The 15,808-nt window shown below is 40.2% G+C and overlaps 1 protein-coding gene across 6 annotated transcripts in view; it reads right to left on the reverse strand.

Annotated features, from left to right (window-relative positions):
• Positions 1–15,808, reverse strand: part of GBF1 (golgi brefeldin A resistant guanine nucleotide exchange factor 1) — a 218,814-nt gene that overhangs the window by 89,331 nt on the left and 113,675 nt on the right. For all 6 annotated transcript variants that reach the window (XM_088154510.1, XM_088154511.1, XM_088154507.1 and 3 more), the window contains exons 9-13: positions 7,683–7,809; positions 1,757–1,974; positions 934–1,102; positions 544–755; positions 277–375 (exon numbers count right to left, since the gene is read on the reverse strand). In XM_088154510.1, coding sequence (XP_088010636.1) covers positions 277–375; positions 544–755; positions 934–1,102; positions 1,757–1,974; positions 7,683–7,809 — 825 coding nt within the window. The remainder of the gene's footprint in view (positions 1–276; positions 376–543; positions 756–933; positions 1,103–1,756; positions 1,975–7,682; positions 7,810–15,808) is intronic.

The following is a 15,808-nucleotide window of genomic DNA, read 5'->3' on the forward strand; positions in this document are numbered from 1 at the left end:
ACTTTCTTTCTTTTCCTGGTCTCCACCCTTACTTTTCTATTCCAGACTTTGCAGCTAGAGTTTCAAAATGTTTTTTTCTCTCTAGACAAAGCACTGAGACAAAAAAATAAAATAAACTAATACATTACAATGTAAGAGCACAAAAATGCTAGCATATGAACATGTCTAGTGAGCATTTTAATGATATGGAATATTTTTTCAAAATGTCCCCAGACATTCCCCCATATGAAAATAATTTCTTCCAAAGATTAGGTAACTATACTTCAAGAGGCTCACCTCCAGTTGGAATTTCAGGTGCTCTCTCATATTTTCAAATAGAAGGAAGCAAACCCTGAGGGAAGCTGAATATAAACTGAGCCGCTCCATGTTCAACAACTGGGAATGAATGGAAAGTTCAAAGATAATGAATGTAAATCTATTCTTTCCTCCCATCCAAACAAACAATCCAAAATCATACAAAAAATAATTATTCCAAAATGTTTTAACACATGTGCCATCTTTTTAAAGATAATACTTGATATAAGTATTCAAGTCCATACTTACTTGAAAGAGATACCGACATAATTCTTCTTTTACAAGTCCTAAGAGAGATGGACAGTTTGCAACAGAAGTCAGTTCAAGAGCAACAGTGAGCAGCTGTAGACCCATGTGGATCATCACCTCAGAATTGTGACGGTCATGTGGATTAGTGAGGGAGATGAGGAAGCGCAGTAGTTCACGAATGCAGGGCAATCCATAAGGGGCTAATATTGCACCTTGATAGAAAGAACACACAAAAAGCTTGCAACTACAGCATTCCTGCTCAGCATCCTTCCAGTTAGTCAGAGATACAACATTATTCTTGTGGCAAATTACTGGTATTTCTTTCTTTTTTTAAAGATGTAGAATGGAAAGAAAACAGAAATTACTATTATGTTTTTCCAATGCACTCACCTTCTTTTTGAGAACACTGAGTGAATCGTACTCCTCGGGGATTAACATAGTCCATGTCATGAACTGAAGCAGAATCTGAGTGTTCAGTTACAGAAGTGCACTCCTCAAGAACCTCTGGGATGGATTCTACTGAGGCAGATGGAATCTTTTCCTCCTGGGGACATTCATTCTTTAACAACAAAGATAATAAGGCAGAAGGTTAGCATAAGCTAATATTGCTATGTGACACAAGTAATCCCATACACTAGTTCACTGACCGAGTTAAGAACGGAGCCCACTGTAGCAGAATTTGAGTTAAATACAAAATGATTTGAGTTAAATACGCAATGGTTCGAGTTCATTACACAGTGCTACTTATACAGTATTATACAATAATACTGTTCCAGCTAAAACATACAAATTTGACTTAAGGACAGACCTTGGGAACGCAATTTGTTCTTAAACTAGGGGCTACCTGTACTTTACAGTGATTTCACTATTTTAATTGTAATAATTATTTTGCAAGTTTCATAAAAAGTAGATTAGAAATCAAATTCATACACATACAGAAATATTTTTCATCTTATTACCTTTACATTTATTTGCAAGACTACTCAGAAAATGCAGTGATGTAACTATCACCCTATTTTGTGTTTCAGCCTCTTTTACCCATATTAATCATATTATTTTCACATGCTAATTTCTTAATAGACTCTTCCTTTTGGTTTGGAGGCAGAATTAAAATCAGCCTATTTAAGATTACACACCTGGCTAACTGAACAGAATAAAAGCATTTTATAACTGTGAGTGGTATGTTGGTCTGTGCTGTAAAGGAAATTCATACCTGTAGTTCTAACTGCTCTCTGGCTCTAAGTTCAGTTAAGGGCATTGTTGCACTGATTCCCAAAGGTTTGAGAAGTTGTAAATCTGTAAGATCATTCTTTGAGCTGATTTGGGAAGATAACTCTAAACCACTGTCAGTGACAGGACTGATTATAGAAGATGCATTTTCTGAATTTCCAGATGAAATGGGAGAAGGTACATCAATAACATTAACCTCACCTGTGAACAATAAATAGCAGCAATATTAGCCATATATTCATTTATAGTACATCGTGTCCTCTTTCCATTTTTATATCTGGTATATGTGCCCTGTTATCCATTATTTCAGCTGATACAACACATGGTGGGCTACCTCACTGGAATTAATTACAGAAAACATACTGTACTTACATCACAAAAAACCCTATTGTCTTTTAATCATACCTCATGAAATCCCTGCTTCACAAGTTCCAAGCATATAACTTTGAAACTCAAACTTACCTGAAGTGGAAAATTTGGACCCCATAAATATTTCCATGAAAAAATTTCTGATTGTCATCTCTGATTAAAATCAGACTATTTCTAAACAGTTCTAAATCAGAATATTTATAGAGCACCTGCCTAAGGATATAATTGAGGGTATACTTTCCTACATAAATACATATTTACATACATACTCTGTTAAAGACTTTTGTATTAAAGCTCATAACTCGTGTGATATATCAGATATAAAGCACCCAAGAAGATTTGGGTCCTGCAGACCAAAAAGATGCCTCAGAGAACAGCTGAGAGTTTTTTCAGGATCATATAATTATCACTACAACTGCTGTGCAATTCTGAGAACAAATGTGTTTGGTTTAAGGAGTAGCAGAAAGGTGATACATACAGGCCACTGCACATTCTGAAGCAATGATTCTGGTGCATGGCACATCCCATTCTATATTCCAAACTATTATGCTAACTCATTGTGTTAGGTCATACAGTTTCTACAGACAAAATTATAGGAGGCGAAATCATTGAAATTATCACAACCATAAGTCCTCAAACTCTTCTGGCATTTCTGATCTGGTGCATCTTGAGAGAAATAGTAAAGTCTAGTTGGATGTTACGATAGAGACAAAAGTGATTCATATACATCTAATATAATGTATATAATGTATCTTCTTAAGTAGCTCTGATGAGAAACAGACATTCAGAATGTTCAGCAGAGATTTCCAGCATATATCAATTGATGATTATTTGATTTTTATCCTGCCACAATCTTGTCACTCTAGAGGATTAAGGAGAATTAAAGAGTTTAGCAAAGATGAACAAAGGCAATAAAAATATTTTCCAGACATCTGTAATGAAACAGGAAAATACCTTTGATTATTTGATTGATAGTAACACTTTCCATTTTTTTTTTAGAACAGCTTAAAATGTTTCACTTCTGGGACAGTTATTCTTCCTTTGGTTTTTGTAACTAAAACTGTCCACAGGCAAATAATGTTAATGTCTTCATTAAACTGTTAACAGTACCATGAGACCAGTGTCATTTCTTAATATATTCTTCAGTTCTCCCCCTACTTCCTTTCAGACAAAATTGCACAGTGTTATTATTCTAGCTGTTAGGGAACACCCCCCCCCCTTCCTAACAGTAAGAGTAATTTGTCAATATCTCTGCTAAAATCAAGGCTTTACATCTACAGCACTTCCATAAACTATTTAAAGAAGCTACCTGGAATAAGAGATGGATATTGGTATTTGGCAGAATGCTCCTGAATGGGCTGTCGCTAGTTGCCTATCCAAGGAAGCTCTCTGGTTTACTGAAATCAGGAGGAGTCTGGTAGCACTTTTTCAGACGAATTAATTTTATTAAAAGGCATATGCTTTTGTGAGCTACAGCTCACTTCATTATGATTAAACTGATGTAGGATTTAAACTGAGATGAGGTGGGGAAAGGGAGCCAAAGACAAGATTATTATGGTGACATGTGAGATAGATTACATGTACCTTATTAATTAACAATTGTAATGAGTTAAAAAGATTGTGTTTGCTAAGACCTCCTGAGATAGCCTGAAACATTTCGATACATATGAGTTCAGCAGTCTCTTGCTCAATTGTGCTAGGATTTTTTTTTTTTCCCCCGAATGGCTACTCTGAAATCTATGAGTGCCCTAGGTGGTTGAAATGCTCTGATATTATTTTGTCCTTGGTTTGAGTGGTGATATCAAACTTGTGTCCATTAATTCTTTTACCCAGATTTGGCCTCTTATCTTGCATAGAATCCAGAGGGGCACTACTGGTAGATGATGGCAAACATCGTATTAGAGGAAGAACATGGGAAGGTGCCTTTAATCTTGTGATTTTGTTAAGTTGGGGTCTGTGATAGCTCTACTGGTGTGCATATGGGGACAAAGTAGACATCTGGTCTTACTGCAAGTTCTGGTTCCCATATTAGCATCATTGTTCTGTTTCGTGTTGCTTGTGAGAATCTATTTCAGGTTGAGTGGTTGCTTTATCTATTGATCTTGTTAGGTGGGTAGTTTAGTCTCCTAAATGCCTGATTAATTCCACCAGTTGAGCATTTCTCTCAAATGGGTCAGAACAAATGCAGTTTATTTATTTATTTATTAAACCAATTTATATAGCCACACATCTTACCACAGGTGACTCTGGGCAGCGTACAACAAAGTTAAAAACAATCAATAAATACATTAAAAATATAAAAATCAAAATAGAATTGTTTTATTCTATTTGTTTTATTCAGTTGTAATATAGAGCCTGGTTACAAATGATAGTTTTGGTTATGTGTTCTAGATGGAAACTGGAAGCATGTACTTATGGATGATGATCTGTAGGTTTCTTGCATAATGTGGAGTTTATGTGTCCACTGTGTAGTTTTGTCATGAAAACTGACTTGATCTAAATATAAGTTGAGGCTGAGATTGATGGTGGGGTGGACGTTGTTGAGGTCATGATGAAATTTGATTATTCTTTTCTATGCATCCAGATGATGAAAATATTATCTATGACACTAATTTATGATTTTTTTCTATTTGATCATCTCATTTAAATTTGAGTTATGGCGAGATAGTGACCATTCTCCGCTATTGCTTTATCTGGGCCTTAGCTGACTTTCTGGGACAGTAATGTCCAGGCTAGAGACAATTATATAGGCTCAGACATTCCAAGGATTAGATAGTCTGACAAGATGGCAAGAGTAGCACAACTAAGAGCACAACTAAGCACAACTAAGAGTCTTAGCTCAATTATCTGGAAGAAGTTTGAGGCGGTTGATCCTGAGGAAGTGGACAGGGTCCTTGTTGCTATGAGTTCTGGTACCTGTATTCTGGACACATGCCCCTCCCGGGATGTTACACATGGTTGGGTCCAATTGGTGGTTAATGCCTCTTTGTCAGAAGGAATGGTTCTACTTGTCTTGGAGAAGACAGTGGTGTGGTCCCTTTGCAAGAGCTCATTGTTGGACCTAACCTTGTTGGACAACTTTCACTCAGTCTCCAACCTTCCCTTTTTAGGGAGGGTTGTAGAGAGGATAGTGGGCTCTCAGCTTGGAGGTCTTTGGATGAAGTGGATTATTTGGACCCTTTTCAGTCATGGTTCAGGCTTGGTTATAGTACAGTGATGGCACTGGTCATACTTCTAAATGACCTTTGAAGGGCTCCAGATGGGGGTGGTGCATTCATTCTGACTCTCCTGGATCTCTTGATGGCTTTCAATATCATAATTACTTTCCCACAGTGTTCCAACTACAGTGGCAAGAAGTGTATAAACTCTTTAGAACTATCTATGATTGTGCAGTTCTGTGACCTACAATGCAATCAGAGCTTCAAGTCCTGTTAACAGCTAAAGAGATTTTGGGTTACACACAAAAGAGTGCACTATGTCATGTCTTTATTGAGCACACTAAGCCAATATTCACTGTCTTTGCTGGAAAAAGTATATGAAGACTAAGGTTAGCTTTTATAAGGGGGCAAACGGAGCCAGATGTTCCAATAAATGAGATGACAATCCAGTGTCACTTTGATGTGACTTCCTAAAATGGGCTAAAACTATGGACATAATATACAAATGGAACAATGGGAAAATATGTGGATGAAATGACCCACAATGTGGATTATTACATTGTGTTATAATTTGAAGGAGAATTTTTATAAAATGATGTATAGATGGTATTTGTCACCAGAAAGATTATCCAAAATGTATAAAGGGGTTTCAGATATATGTTGGAAACAACAAGAAGGGACTTTTTGTCATCTTTGGCAGACATGTAATAAGGCTAAAAAATTTTGGACCTAAATTCATATATTAATTCAGAAGATCTTGAAGTTATATACAGTTAAAACCAGAGACTTTCTTTTTGGGACTGATGGACAAACAATTGGAAAAAACTCATGGACCTTTGTTTTTATATATGATAACTGCAGCTAGACTTCTATATGCTCAAAGGTGGAAAGACTTGACATTACCCACAATGGAAAAATGGATCGTGAAGATGATGGAGTTAGCTGAGATGGCAAAATTGACAGCTTTGCTTAGAGAAAAAACAATGATTACCTTTAATGCCAATTGGAAGCCCCCTTTGGACTTTTTGCAGGAGACAGAAAAAAATGAAATTATGATTTATGGATTTGAAGATTAGTTAAAATAATAGGTTATATAAAATATGTATGTTAAGATGTAGTTTTAGAGTAAGAATCACTATATAATTTATCTGTATCTGTTGTATAAGAAGTCGGAAGTCATTCTTTTTGTAATTTTTCCTTTTTTCCCTTTTCTTTACTTTTCATCACTTTGAATTCCTCTCTATAACAACATTCCATGTAGGTTTGTTGTTCCCAACACTGTTATGAAAGTGTGGAGAAAATGCAGTACTGTTGTTACCCTTCCCAGGAATAATTCTCCCACAAAAATCACCCCAAGAGCTTGGTACACAAGCATTGTATACATGGTATACAATGGGAGGTTGCAAACAACTCTAGAGTAATGGCAAAGACTCAGCAAGTTGCTCTGATTTTCTGATATCACTGTTCATGAGTCTACCATAAGGAAAAAACTGAACAAAAATGGTGTTCATGGGAAGATACCAATGAAGAAACCTGACTATCACTCAAGTTAAATTTACTAAAAACTATCTGGATGATGTTTACTGGGACAATGTTCTATGAACAGATGAGACAGAAATGGAACTTTCTGGCATCAATGAGAAATATTATGCTCGGAGAAAACAAAACACTGTATTTCAATAAAACAGTATCATCCCGTTCATGAAGTGTGGCAGTGAAACAGTTCATGCATGAAACCTCTTGTACACCTCTATTATTAAATCATAGTTGTCTTCTTCTACTAAATATTAAACTTATCCTACTTGTTTATATTCCAAGCATTACCATCTTGACCAGGCCTGCATAAATACGCTGTCGCCAAACATTGTTGCTGTTAAGAAGGATCCACCACTGCTGCCACTGCCCTAAAAAAACACTGTTGAGCGGCTCCAATGTCTCCAGGCCTCACTGATCACCAGCACCCTCCCTGTTGCTGAAGAGCTGACCGGCTCACTAGCTATTCCTTTGTGACCTGTGATTATTTTTAATTTATCAATGTATCCCATTCCCCTCTGAGTTGTGCAGGCCTTGTCAAGACAACAATCAAGTATGTGCTGATATCCATTCCACTATGGATTTTATGGTTATAGAATCACTGGACTCTCTTCTATATTATATCAAAAATAATTTAGTACAGGGCAAACTTGAGTCAGATTTCCATTTTTCTGTTGCATTCTTCTAAACCCCTCACAATTTAGGACCAATTTACATGAAAGAACATTTCTTCCTATAGCTCCTCTCACCTACATGGCAACTGGTAACAAGAAAGAGGGAGAGCTGTCTTAGTGATTACCCTGAATTGGAATAGATATATTTTAGTATATAAACAATTATTTGTCATACCTGTGCCATTGGCAGCTGACTGTTCTATTCCTTGTGATACCTTGGTTACATGGCAAGAGTTTCTTGGTGATCGTTTCTGCTTTTTCCATTTTGATGAATCACTCATCCCTCCTGCTCTCATTTTCAGCTGTGAATAATAAACACATAGAATGTCTCCTACAGCCAGAAGTATTGCAACAGCATTCTATTAGGTCAAAACCATATTCATGCCACTCTATCTCAGTATTCGATCCAGTGAATTCATACATATACCTGCCTACCTCAAATATGAGAGGGACACAAACTAAGAGAGTCATGCTGTCTCGGACATCACCCAGATTAACAAGGTCTGCGCCAGATGTTGGGGAACCAGGACAATCTGACGATAAGTGGGCTACTGGACCAAACCATACATGGATGAGACAAGAGAACCTGGAATTGATGGACTGCTACACAACAGTAGACCTAATGATATATGAAATGTATGAGGGAACCATGAATGGACAGAAGAGCTACATCCACACTAACTGACGAACAGCTAGTTACCCAACATTTCAACATAGTGAAGAGGAAGCTGCTCTCACAACTTCCACAACAAGATAGGCCAACTACACATTACATCCCAGACTCCAAAGACCGGGAAGAACAACAGGATGTGCAGCCAACACCTGAAGCTGGAAAGTCACAGCCACCCCCTCCATTACAGAGCACAGCAGCTGATATGAGGCATAATATCATGGATAAATTAGCTACAGTCAGCCCTCGAGACCGATTACCAAGGCTCAGTGGAGAAGTACCATCAGATAGTATGCTAGAAGATGCCAATAAAGCCCTCACGACAATCCCTATTACCACCATAACTCAAACCAATGAACTGGTATACACTAAACCTACTGTAATCTTGGAGATGCTTGGCTACATGATCAAGAAGAACAGCAGTACATACCACCACCACCACCTGGAAAATTAGATTGGAGGCTAAGATCAAGGCAACTCGGAGAGAAGTTAGCTGATGGAACTACAGAAGGGTGTGGAGATTAAGGATAAGACTTGGCTACTGAAAAATACAAGGGCCTGACTCCATCTAAAGCCCTAGTGACTGCTAAACAAAGGCTCACAGCACTGGCTACCAGGCTAAGGACATACACTAGAGAAGCAGAGATCAAGAAGATAAATGTCCTGTCCTCCAAAGAATCATCCAAGGTGTATTCCCAACTGCAGTGCAACAACACAGTAATGGTAGAGGCACCAACAGCAGAAACTGAACAGTACTGGAAAAACATATGGGAGAAGGAGAAGAAGATACATAACACCAGTGCAAAGTGGCTGCAGGACCTGAGAACAGACCACAGCAATCTCCCAGAACAGGAACCAGTCACTATCATAGTAGCAGACATCCAACAGCGGATCAAGAGCTGGACAGCACTTGGTCCAGACATGATCCACACCTAAAGAAATTAACAGCAGTGCATGAATGCCTAGCAGCACAGATGAACCAGCTGCTAGCAGCAGGCTCCTACCCAGACTGGCTAATACAAGGAAGGACAGTGCTGATCATGGAAGACCCCCCACAAGGGAACAGAACCATCCAATTACCAGCCAATAACCTGCCTCCCCATAACATGGAAAGTCCTATCAGGCATCATAGCCACCAAGCTACTGGAACCTTTTGGGCCAGTACATGAGCACAGCTCAGAAAGGCACTGGGAACACCACCAGAGGCTCAAGACACTAGTTGCTCATATAGACTCGAGACTCAAAGTCTAGACAGATCAATAAGAATACAACCTGGATTGACTACACGAAAGCCTATGACTCAATGTCACACACGGCTCTGTGAATGCCTGGCAGTATACAAAGTCAACAGGACACTAAGGACCTTCCTCAAGAACTCAATGGGACAGTGGAAGACAACACCAGAAGTCAACTCAACACAGCTCGCACAAGTGGCCATCACGTGCGGCATGTACCAAGGTGATACACTGTTCCCGCTACTGTTCTGCATTGGCTTGAACCCCCTCAGCTGGATAATCGCAAGGACTGGATACCGATACAAGTTCAAGAGTGCAACTACCATCAGCCACCTCCTCTACATGGATTACATCAAGCTGTATGCTCAGAGTGAATGAGACGTTGACTCGCTGATCCACCTGACACGGATCTACAATGAGGACATTGGGATGTCATTCACACTGGAGAAGTGTGGCCAGATGGTAGTAAAGAGAGGGAAAGTAGTTAAGACTGATGGGGTGGAACTACCAGCAGGCCACATACCAGACATACAGAGCAGCTCTTGGTAACCTGTCAGGTTCAGCTCAAGAAACTCAGCAGGACGATTCAGGAACAGTTCAGTTAGTTTATTAGCTTACACCTAACTAGACAGAACCTCGCCAGACTAACTCTAACCCCCAACAACAGCAACTAAACACTCTGAATTCCTTAGGATGGTGCCAGTCTCATCCTCTTAATTTTCACATGCTCAGGCTGCGGGGTGAGGAGATGCTTGAGATTCTTCTCCCCCTCCCTATGACCTTGGACCTCCTCACTCAAGTCTTTCATCACATAACCCACAGTCACATGGGAACCACAATGAGGAGGCTAGGAAGACAGCAAAGGATAAGGCACCACCAAAGGATAAGGCAGGTCCTGAAGAACCAGCTCAGTGGGAAGAACAAGATCCATGCTATCAACACATATGCCCTGCCAGTCATCAAATACCCTGCCAGTACAGTCAGCTGGCCAAAGGAGGACATGGAGGCTGTTGATGTGAAGACCCAGAAGCTCCTCACAAGATACAGAGGTTTCCACCCCAAGTCCAACACCCAGAGATTGTACATCAGCTGGAAAGAAGGCAGGCAGGGTCTGGTGAGTGTCAAAGCAACTACTATCCAGCATCCAGGACTACATCAGTAAGATGGCACCCAAAGATGAGCTGCTGAGAGAATGCCTCAGGCAGCAGCAGACATGGGAGGAAGTTCAAGCAGAGGAAGTGCCATGACAAGAGAAGACCACAAGAGATAGCTGAGGTGGCTGACAATGGGAAATCTTACCAGTGGCTGGAAAGAACTGGATGAAGAGACAGCACTGAAGCACTGATCATACCAGCACCAGAACAGGCATTAAGCACCAGATCCACAGAAGCTGGGGTCTACCACACTAGACAGGACCCAAAGGGCAGACTGTGCAGAGAGGCCTCAAAGACAGTCCAATGCTACTATTACTATTAGCAGGGTGTAAGATGCAGGCAGGAACAGCATACACTAAACAGTACAACCAAGTAGCTGTCACTGTGTACAGGAACATATGCACAGTGTATGGGCTAGACCCTCCCAAGTCCAGATGGGAGATTCCACAGAAGATCATTGAAAATAACAGGGCTAAGATCTGTGGGACTTCCAGATCCAGACAGACAGGCAGTACTGCCCAATCAACTAGACACTGTGGAAGTAGACAAGGACTATAAGACAGCAGAGGTGATAGATGTAGTGGTGGCAAGCAATATCAGGAAGAAGGAGTATGAGAAGCTGGAGGAGTATTAGGGCCTGAAGGAGGAACTAGAGAGGATATGGAAGTAAAGACCAAAGTGGCCCCAGTGGTGGTAGGAGAACTTGGGGCTGTGATTCCTAAGCTGGGAGAGTGGCTCCAACAGATCCCAGAAACAACATCAGAGCTCTCTGTCCGGATGAGTGCAGTGCTAGGAACAGGTAAGATACTGTAAAGAACCCTCAAATTCCGAAGCCTTTGGCAGAGGACCTGAGATTGAGGAAGACACATACCACCCATAGGGATGAGAGGGGATTTTTTTATATATATAAACATGTGTGTGTATAAATATATATTTATAAATATTTGTATGTGTGTGGGTATACATACACATACACATATACATACATACACACACACACAGAGCATATATAGCATTTTATTTATCCGCACTCAATCGTGACCAATTCTGCAGCAACTGCCTGGACGAGTCCCTGCAGTTTTCATGGCAAGGTGTTTCGGAAGTGGTTTGCCGTTGCCTCCTTCCTAGAGCAGAGCCCAGCTGGCGAGCGCAGGAGGCAGGGTTTCCGTTGCTTCGTGTCTTTTTCGGGCGTACACGGCTTCCACATTACTGGCAACTGGTCCCATCTCCCATGCAAGGCGCTGCCAGCGTTTTTCCTCCCACCGGGGTGACAGTACCCATTTATCTACTCGCGGATGCTTTTGAGCTGCTGGGTTGGCAGAAGCTGGGGATGAGACAGGAGCTCACTCTGCTGCGCGGAGCTGGGCTCGAACTGCTGAAGTGTCAACTGTTTCTGGCCAGCAACTTTCAGCATCATTAAGCCGCTGCACCACCGTGTCCCCCATATATAGCATATATAGCATATATACTGTAGTACAGAATATAGCTCAGAACTGAACTGATGGATTCTTGGTGTTCACTGAGCTTGGCTGTTTTCTTGTAGACATTTTATCACCAGGCTAGGTAACATCATTAATGTTGTTTCATCATCAGTTAATATTCAATCCCAATTTCAGTTGGAAATTTACACTGAAATAATAACGTGCTAGAGATATTTTAAGGCACAGCATGTGTATCATGAGCTCTCTCAGTACACTATATATATAGAGATATATTCAAATCAGTTTCCAAATACAGAAAAGGAAGTATTGTTCAACATTTTAGGGGTATTGATTTCCAGAATCCTCTTTCACAGCTAAAAGGTTATATTCTCTTTTTTAAAAAACTGTATTATAAAGCCTAACTTGCAAGTTGGAGACCCTGTTTGATGTAGTGGTTAAGGCACCAGGCTAGAAACTGGTTCTAGTCCCAGCTAGGCCACAAAGCCAGCTGGGTAACCTTGGGCCAGTCACTCTCTCTCAGCCTTAGGAAGAAGGCAATGGCAAACTACTTCTGAAAATCTTGCCAAGAAAACTGCATGGACCTGCAGTTGCCAGGAGTCTATGCTGACTCAAAGACATAAAACAAAACAAAAAAAACAAAACAAAACAGTTTTTTAAAAAGAACTTGCAAGCTAAGTATTCTATTGTTGATGGCAGAATATTAGCTGCCTCAAATCCACCCTCCACCCCAAGGTCAAGGGGTGACACAGTAGGCCCTACACTTTCTACTCTTGAAGGGTCCAACTGACTTGCAGTTTCACCTGAATCACTGCTCTCCTGGAACACTGCTGGATGGGAAGTTAGAATTAGGGACCCTGCTGTCATGAGTTGTATTTCTCAGTTTGATATTTCTTTGCCTCAAGAGACCTGGTCAGCTACTATTTCTTTATTGAGGGATATAAATCTTTGTCCTTCACAGCAGTCCTTGGATTTGGACAAGGGAGATTTCATGCTGGTTTGAACATGCACATGTCAGTTGGCCTTAACACTAAATCACTTCATTTCCTTAACACTAAACACTTCATTTCTTTAACATTAAATCACTTCTCCATTTGAGAACTTTGCACAAGCAGTCATCCTTAACTTCCCTGATGCAGTGAATAAAAAGGATGGCCTTGAAGGATAGAAAGAAGAACTGCTACCAAGGCAATGATCAGATAAATGAAACATGAGTCCAGACCAAGAAAGTAATTTGTGAAAATGCCTCAGAGAGCCCCCTCCCCGCCTCCAATTCTCATGAAAATAGAAGTGGGAGGAAAGGTAGCACATTCAGGCTTGCAAGATTCTGTTACTATAGCTGTTCTAATAAAAGTAGTTTTAGGTCTGCATGGTGTCTGTTTCTTAGTCTGTCTACCTGATAGGGCCGACACCCCATGAGAATTTGTTCCTCATTAATGTTTATATACCATTCAATATAATTCGCTCCTGAATCACAGAAATCTGGTGAAAAGCAGACATCTACATCAATAATCTTCGGTTGCGCTTCCTGTCTGCCCATATTGCTATAGCAGAGGATTTCAATGCCAGACTAGGCTTAAATGATAATTTGCTATATTCCAAATACTGCCACTTGCCACCCTTCTATGGCTTGACCTCCTGTCAGAGAAGCCAAGACAGCACTTTAACTTTAAGGAAACTTTAAGGGTCTGCAAGATATTGCAGACTTTTTTGGTAAGCTAGATCTTCAGATTCTAAATGGCACCATCACGCCTATTACTAGGCATAATTTTTACATTGGGCTGGTACAAGGCCTCTTTGACCACACTGCCATTTCCAGAAACCTTTACTCCTCTTTCCTTAGATTTTATATTGACAATAAATCTGAGATTGATCATTTCCCAATGTGCTGGTTCTGAAACCTTTTGGTGCTCTTTTCTTGGAAACATGTTCCATCCCATCTGATGACCTTCCCAGGGGCAGGAAATGGACAGCCCTTGTGAAAGATTAACACAGACTGAAGAGGCAGTCCAACTATGAGCAACTATTCTGGAAGAAGAGGATTCTGACTGTATTCCCACTGACACAGTTATTCAACCAATTCTTTCTACCTCTTCTATAGTTGACAAAAACTGGTTCCCCTTTAACCAACCTTGGTTTAATAGTGAATCCCATGTGGCCAAGAAACAACACAAAAATAACCTTCTACTCTATTCAACCCAAGATTTGTTATCTCTCAGGAGACAATATAAACAATTACTACAGATAAAGAAGAGACAGGCGTTGAGAGAGACATGGAACCAACTAGTATCTACTTCTTGCTCTAAGAATCGTTTTCCTAAAAGACAATCTAATTGAGTGGTTGAATTCTCTCCCAGCCTCCCCATCTGCCCCTCATTCTAATCCATCTCATGTGTCCATAAATGACAAGGTAACTTGGAGGCAGGACCAGGAGAAGATGCTTTTGCAGAGCAGCTCAACTGAATATATATGGCTAAGCAGTGCCCTCTCACAGACTCAACAGTTATTTCAGTTTTTGAGCAGTTAGTCTCAATCAGCAAAAATCTAGATTTACTGTACTGAAGCTTTTGCTTGTAAGCATACTGAAAGACTGTCTTTATTGAAGCTCATGAATTAGAAGTGGATAAACAACACCCTCTGGAAAAGAGACCTAAATTACATTAGATTAATAAACTGTTATTAGTAGTGTCCAAGCTGAAACTTCTAGCACAACAGAAATAAATGCCCTCATCTCTGTGTGCCATATGTACCTTTCATAAATCTTAAATCAGCCTTCAACTTCATACTGAGAGCAATTATTTGGGAGAAGTTGAACAGCCTCCTGTTCCTAATTCAACAATTTTGTACTAACATTTTGGTAAGAATTACATGCAACCCTCAGGGCATTTTGTCTAACCCAATCTCTGTTCAAAAGAAAGTTAGACAAGGCTGCATCTCAGTTCATACCTTATTTAATCTACTTAAACTCCTTAGCAGGCAGATTATCCAACGCAAGCTTCCATGCTCCCAAGATTGCAGGGGTGGACATTCCACCCCTGTAGGACTCAGATGAGCACTCAACGCTTTCACCCATTTCTGCCCAGAGCACTTACTGATAATTAACAACCAGAAAATGGGGGTTTTTTTGCTAAGAAACCCAAAATATTTAAATGGGCCACTGAAGAGAAGGAAATTGAACAGGTTAAAAGCTTCAAATACTTGGAGCAGCGCTAAAGTCTACTTAGAACTGGAAGCTTGGAAGACGGACACAAAGGAGTTCAGCAGCTATTATGAAATGTTTTCAGACAAAGGGTAGGGAATGCATACAAGCAGCTCTGAAGCTTTTTATAGCAAAACCCTTGGCACAAATGTTGTATGGTTGTCAGTTGGGACTACTCCCTCTCTATAAATCTTTTGAAAACATATGAATGAAGTTTTTGTGAACCCTTTTTTCAAGTGCCTAGGTATGTATCCAATATAATGCTCAGAAGGGAAGCGGGGCAACAAAAGCTGAGATGAGAGCATGGCAATACTCACATATTGGCTCAAATGCCACTTTTTCACATCAGAACTGATTCCATTAGTCCTGACTGACCAATTTCAATCTTCATGACAATAAGCAATTCTGGGGAAACTTACCCAATACGGCTTGCCACTTGAGCAACTGCTCTTTTTGGAATGCAGAGAGTTCTATATGATAGTTTCAGGTAAAGGAGATTAAGTAGCCACTTTAGTGAGATACAACAAGAGATATAGGTATATGCAAAAATGTAAGCAGCCCTGGCCAAATTGTATCTTTCTATCAGCTCTCTGAGGTAGTCCAG

This window comes from Python bivittatus, unplaced genomic scaffold (genome assembly GCF_059951505.1).
Source record: "Python bivittatus isolate LINGU-HERP-01145 unplaced genomic scaffold, Pbiv_v1 ctg000050_np1212, whole genome shotgun sequence".
NCBI lineage: Eukaryota > Metazoa > Chordata > Lepidosauria > Squamata > Pythonidae > Python > Python bivittatus.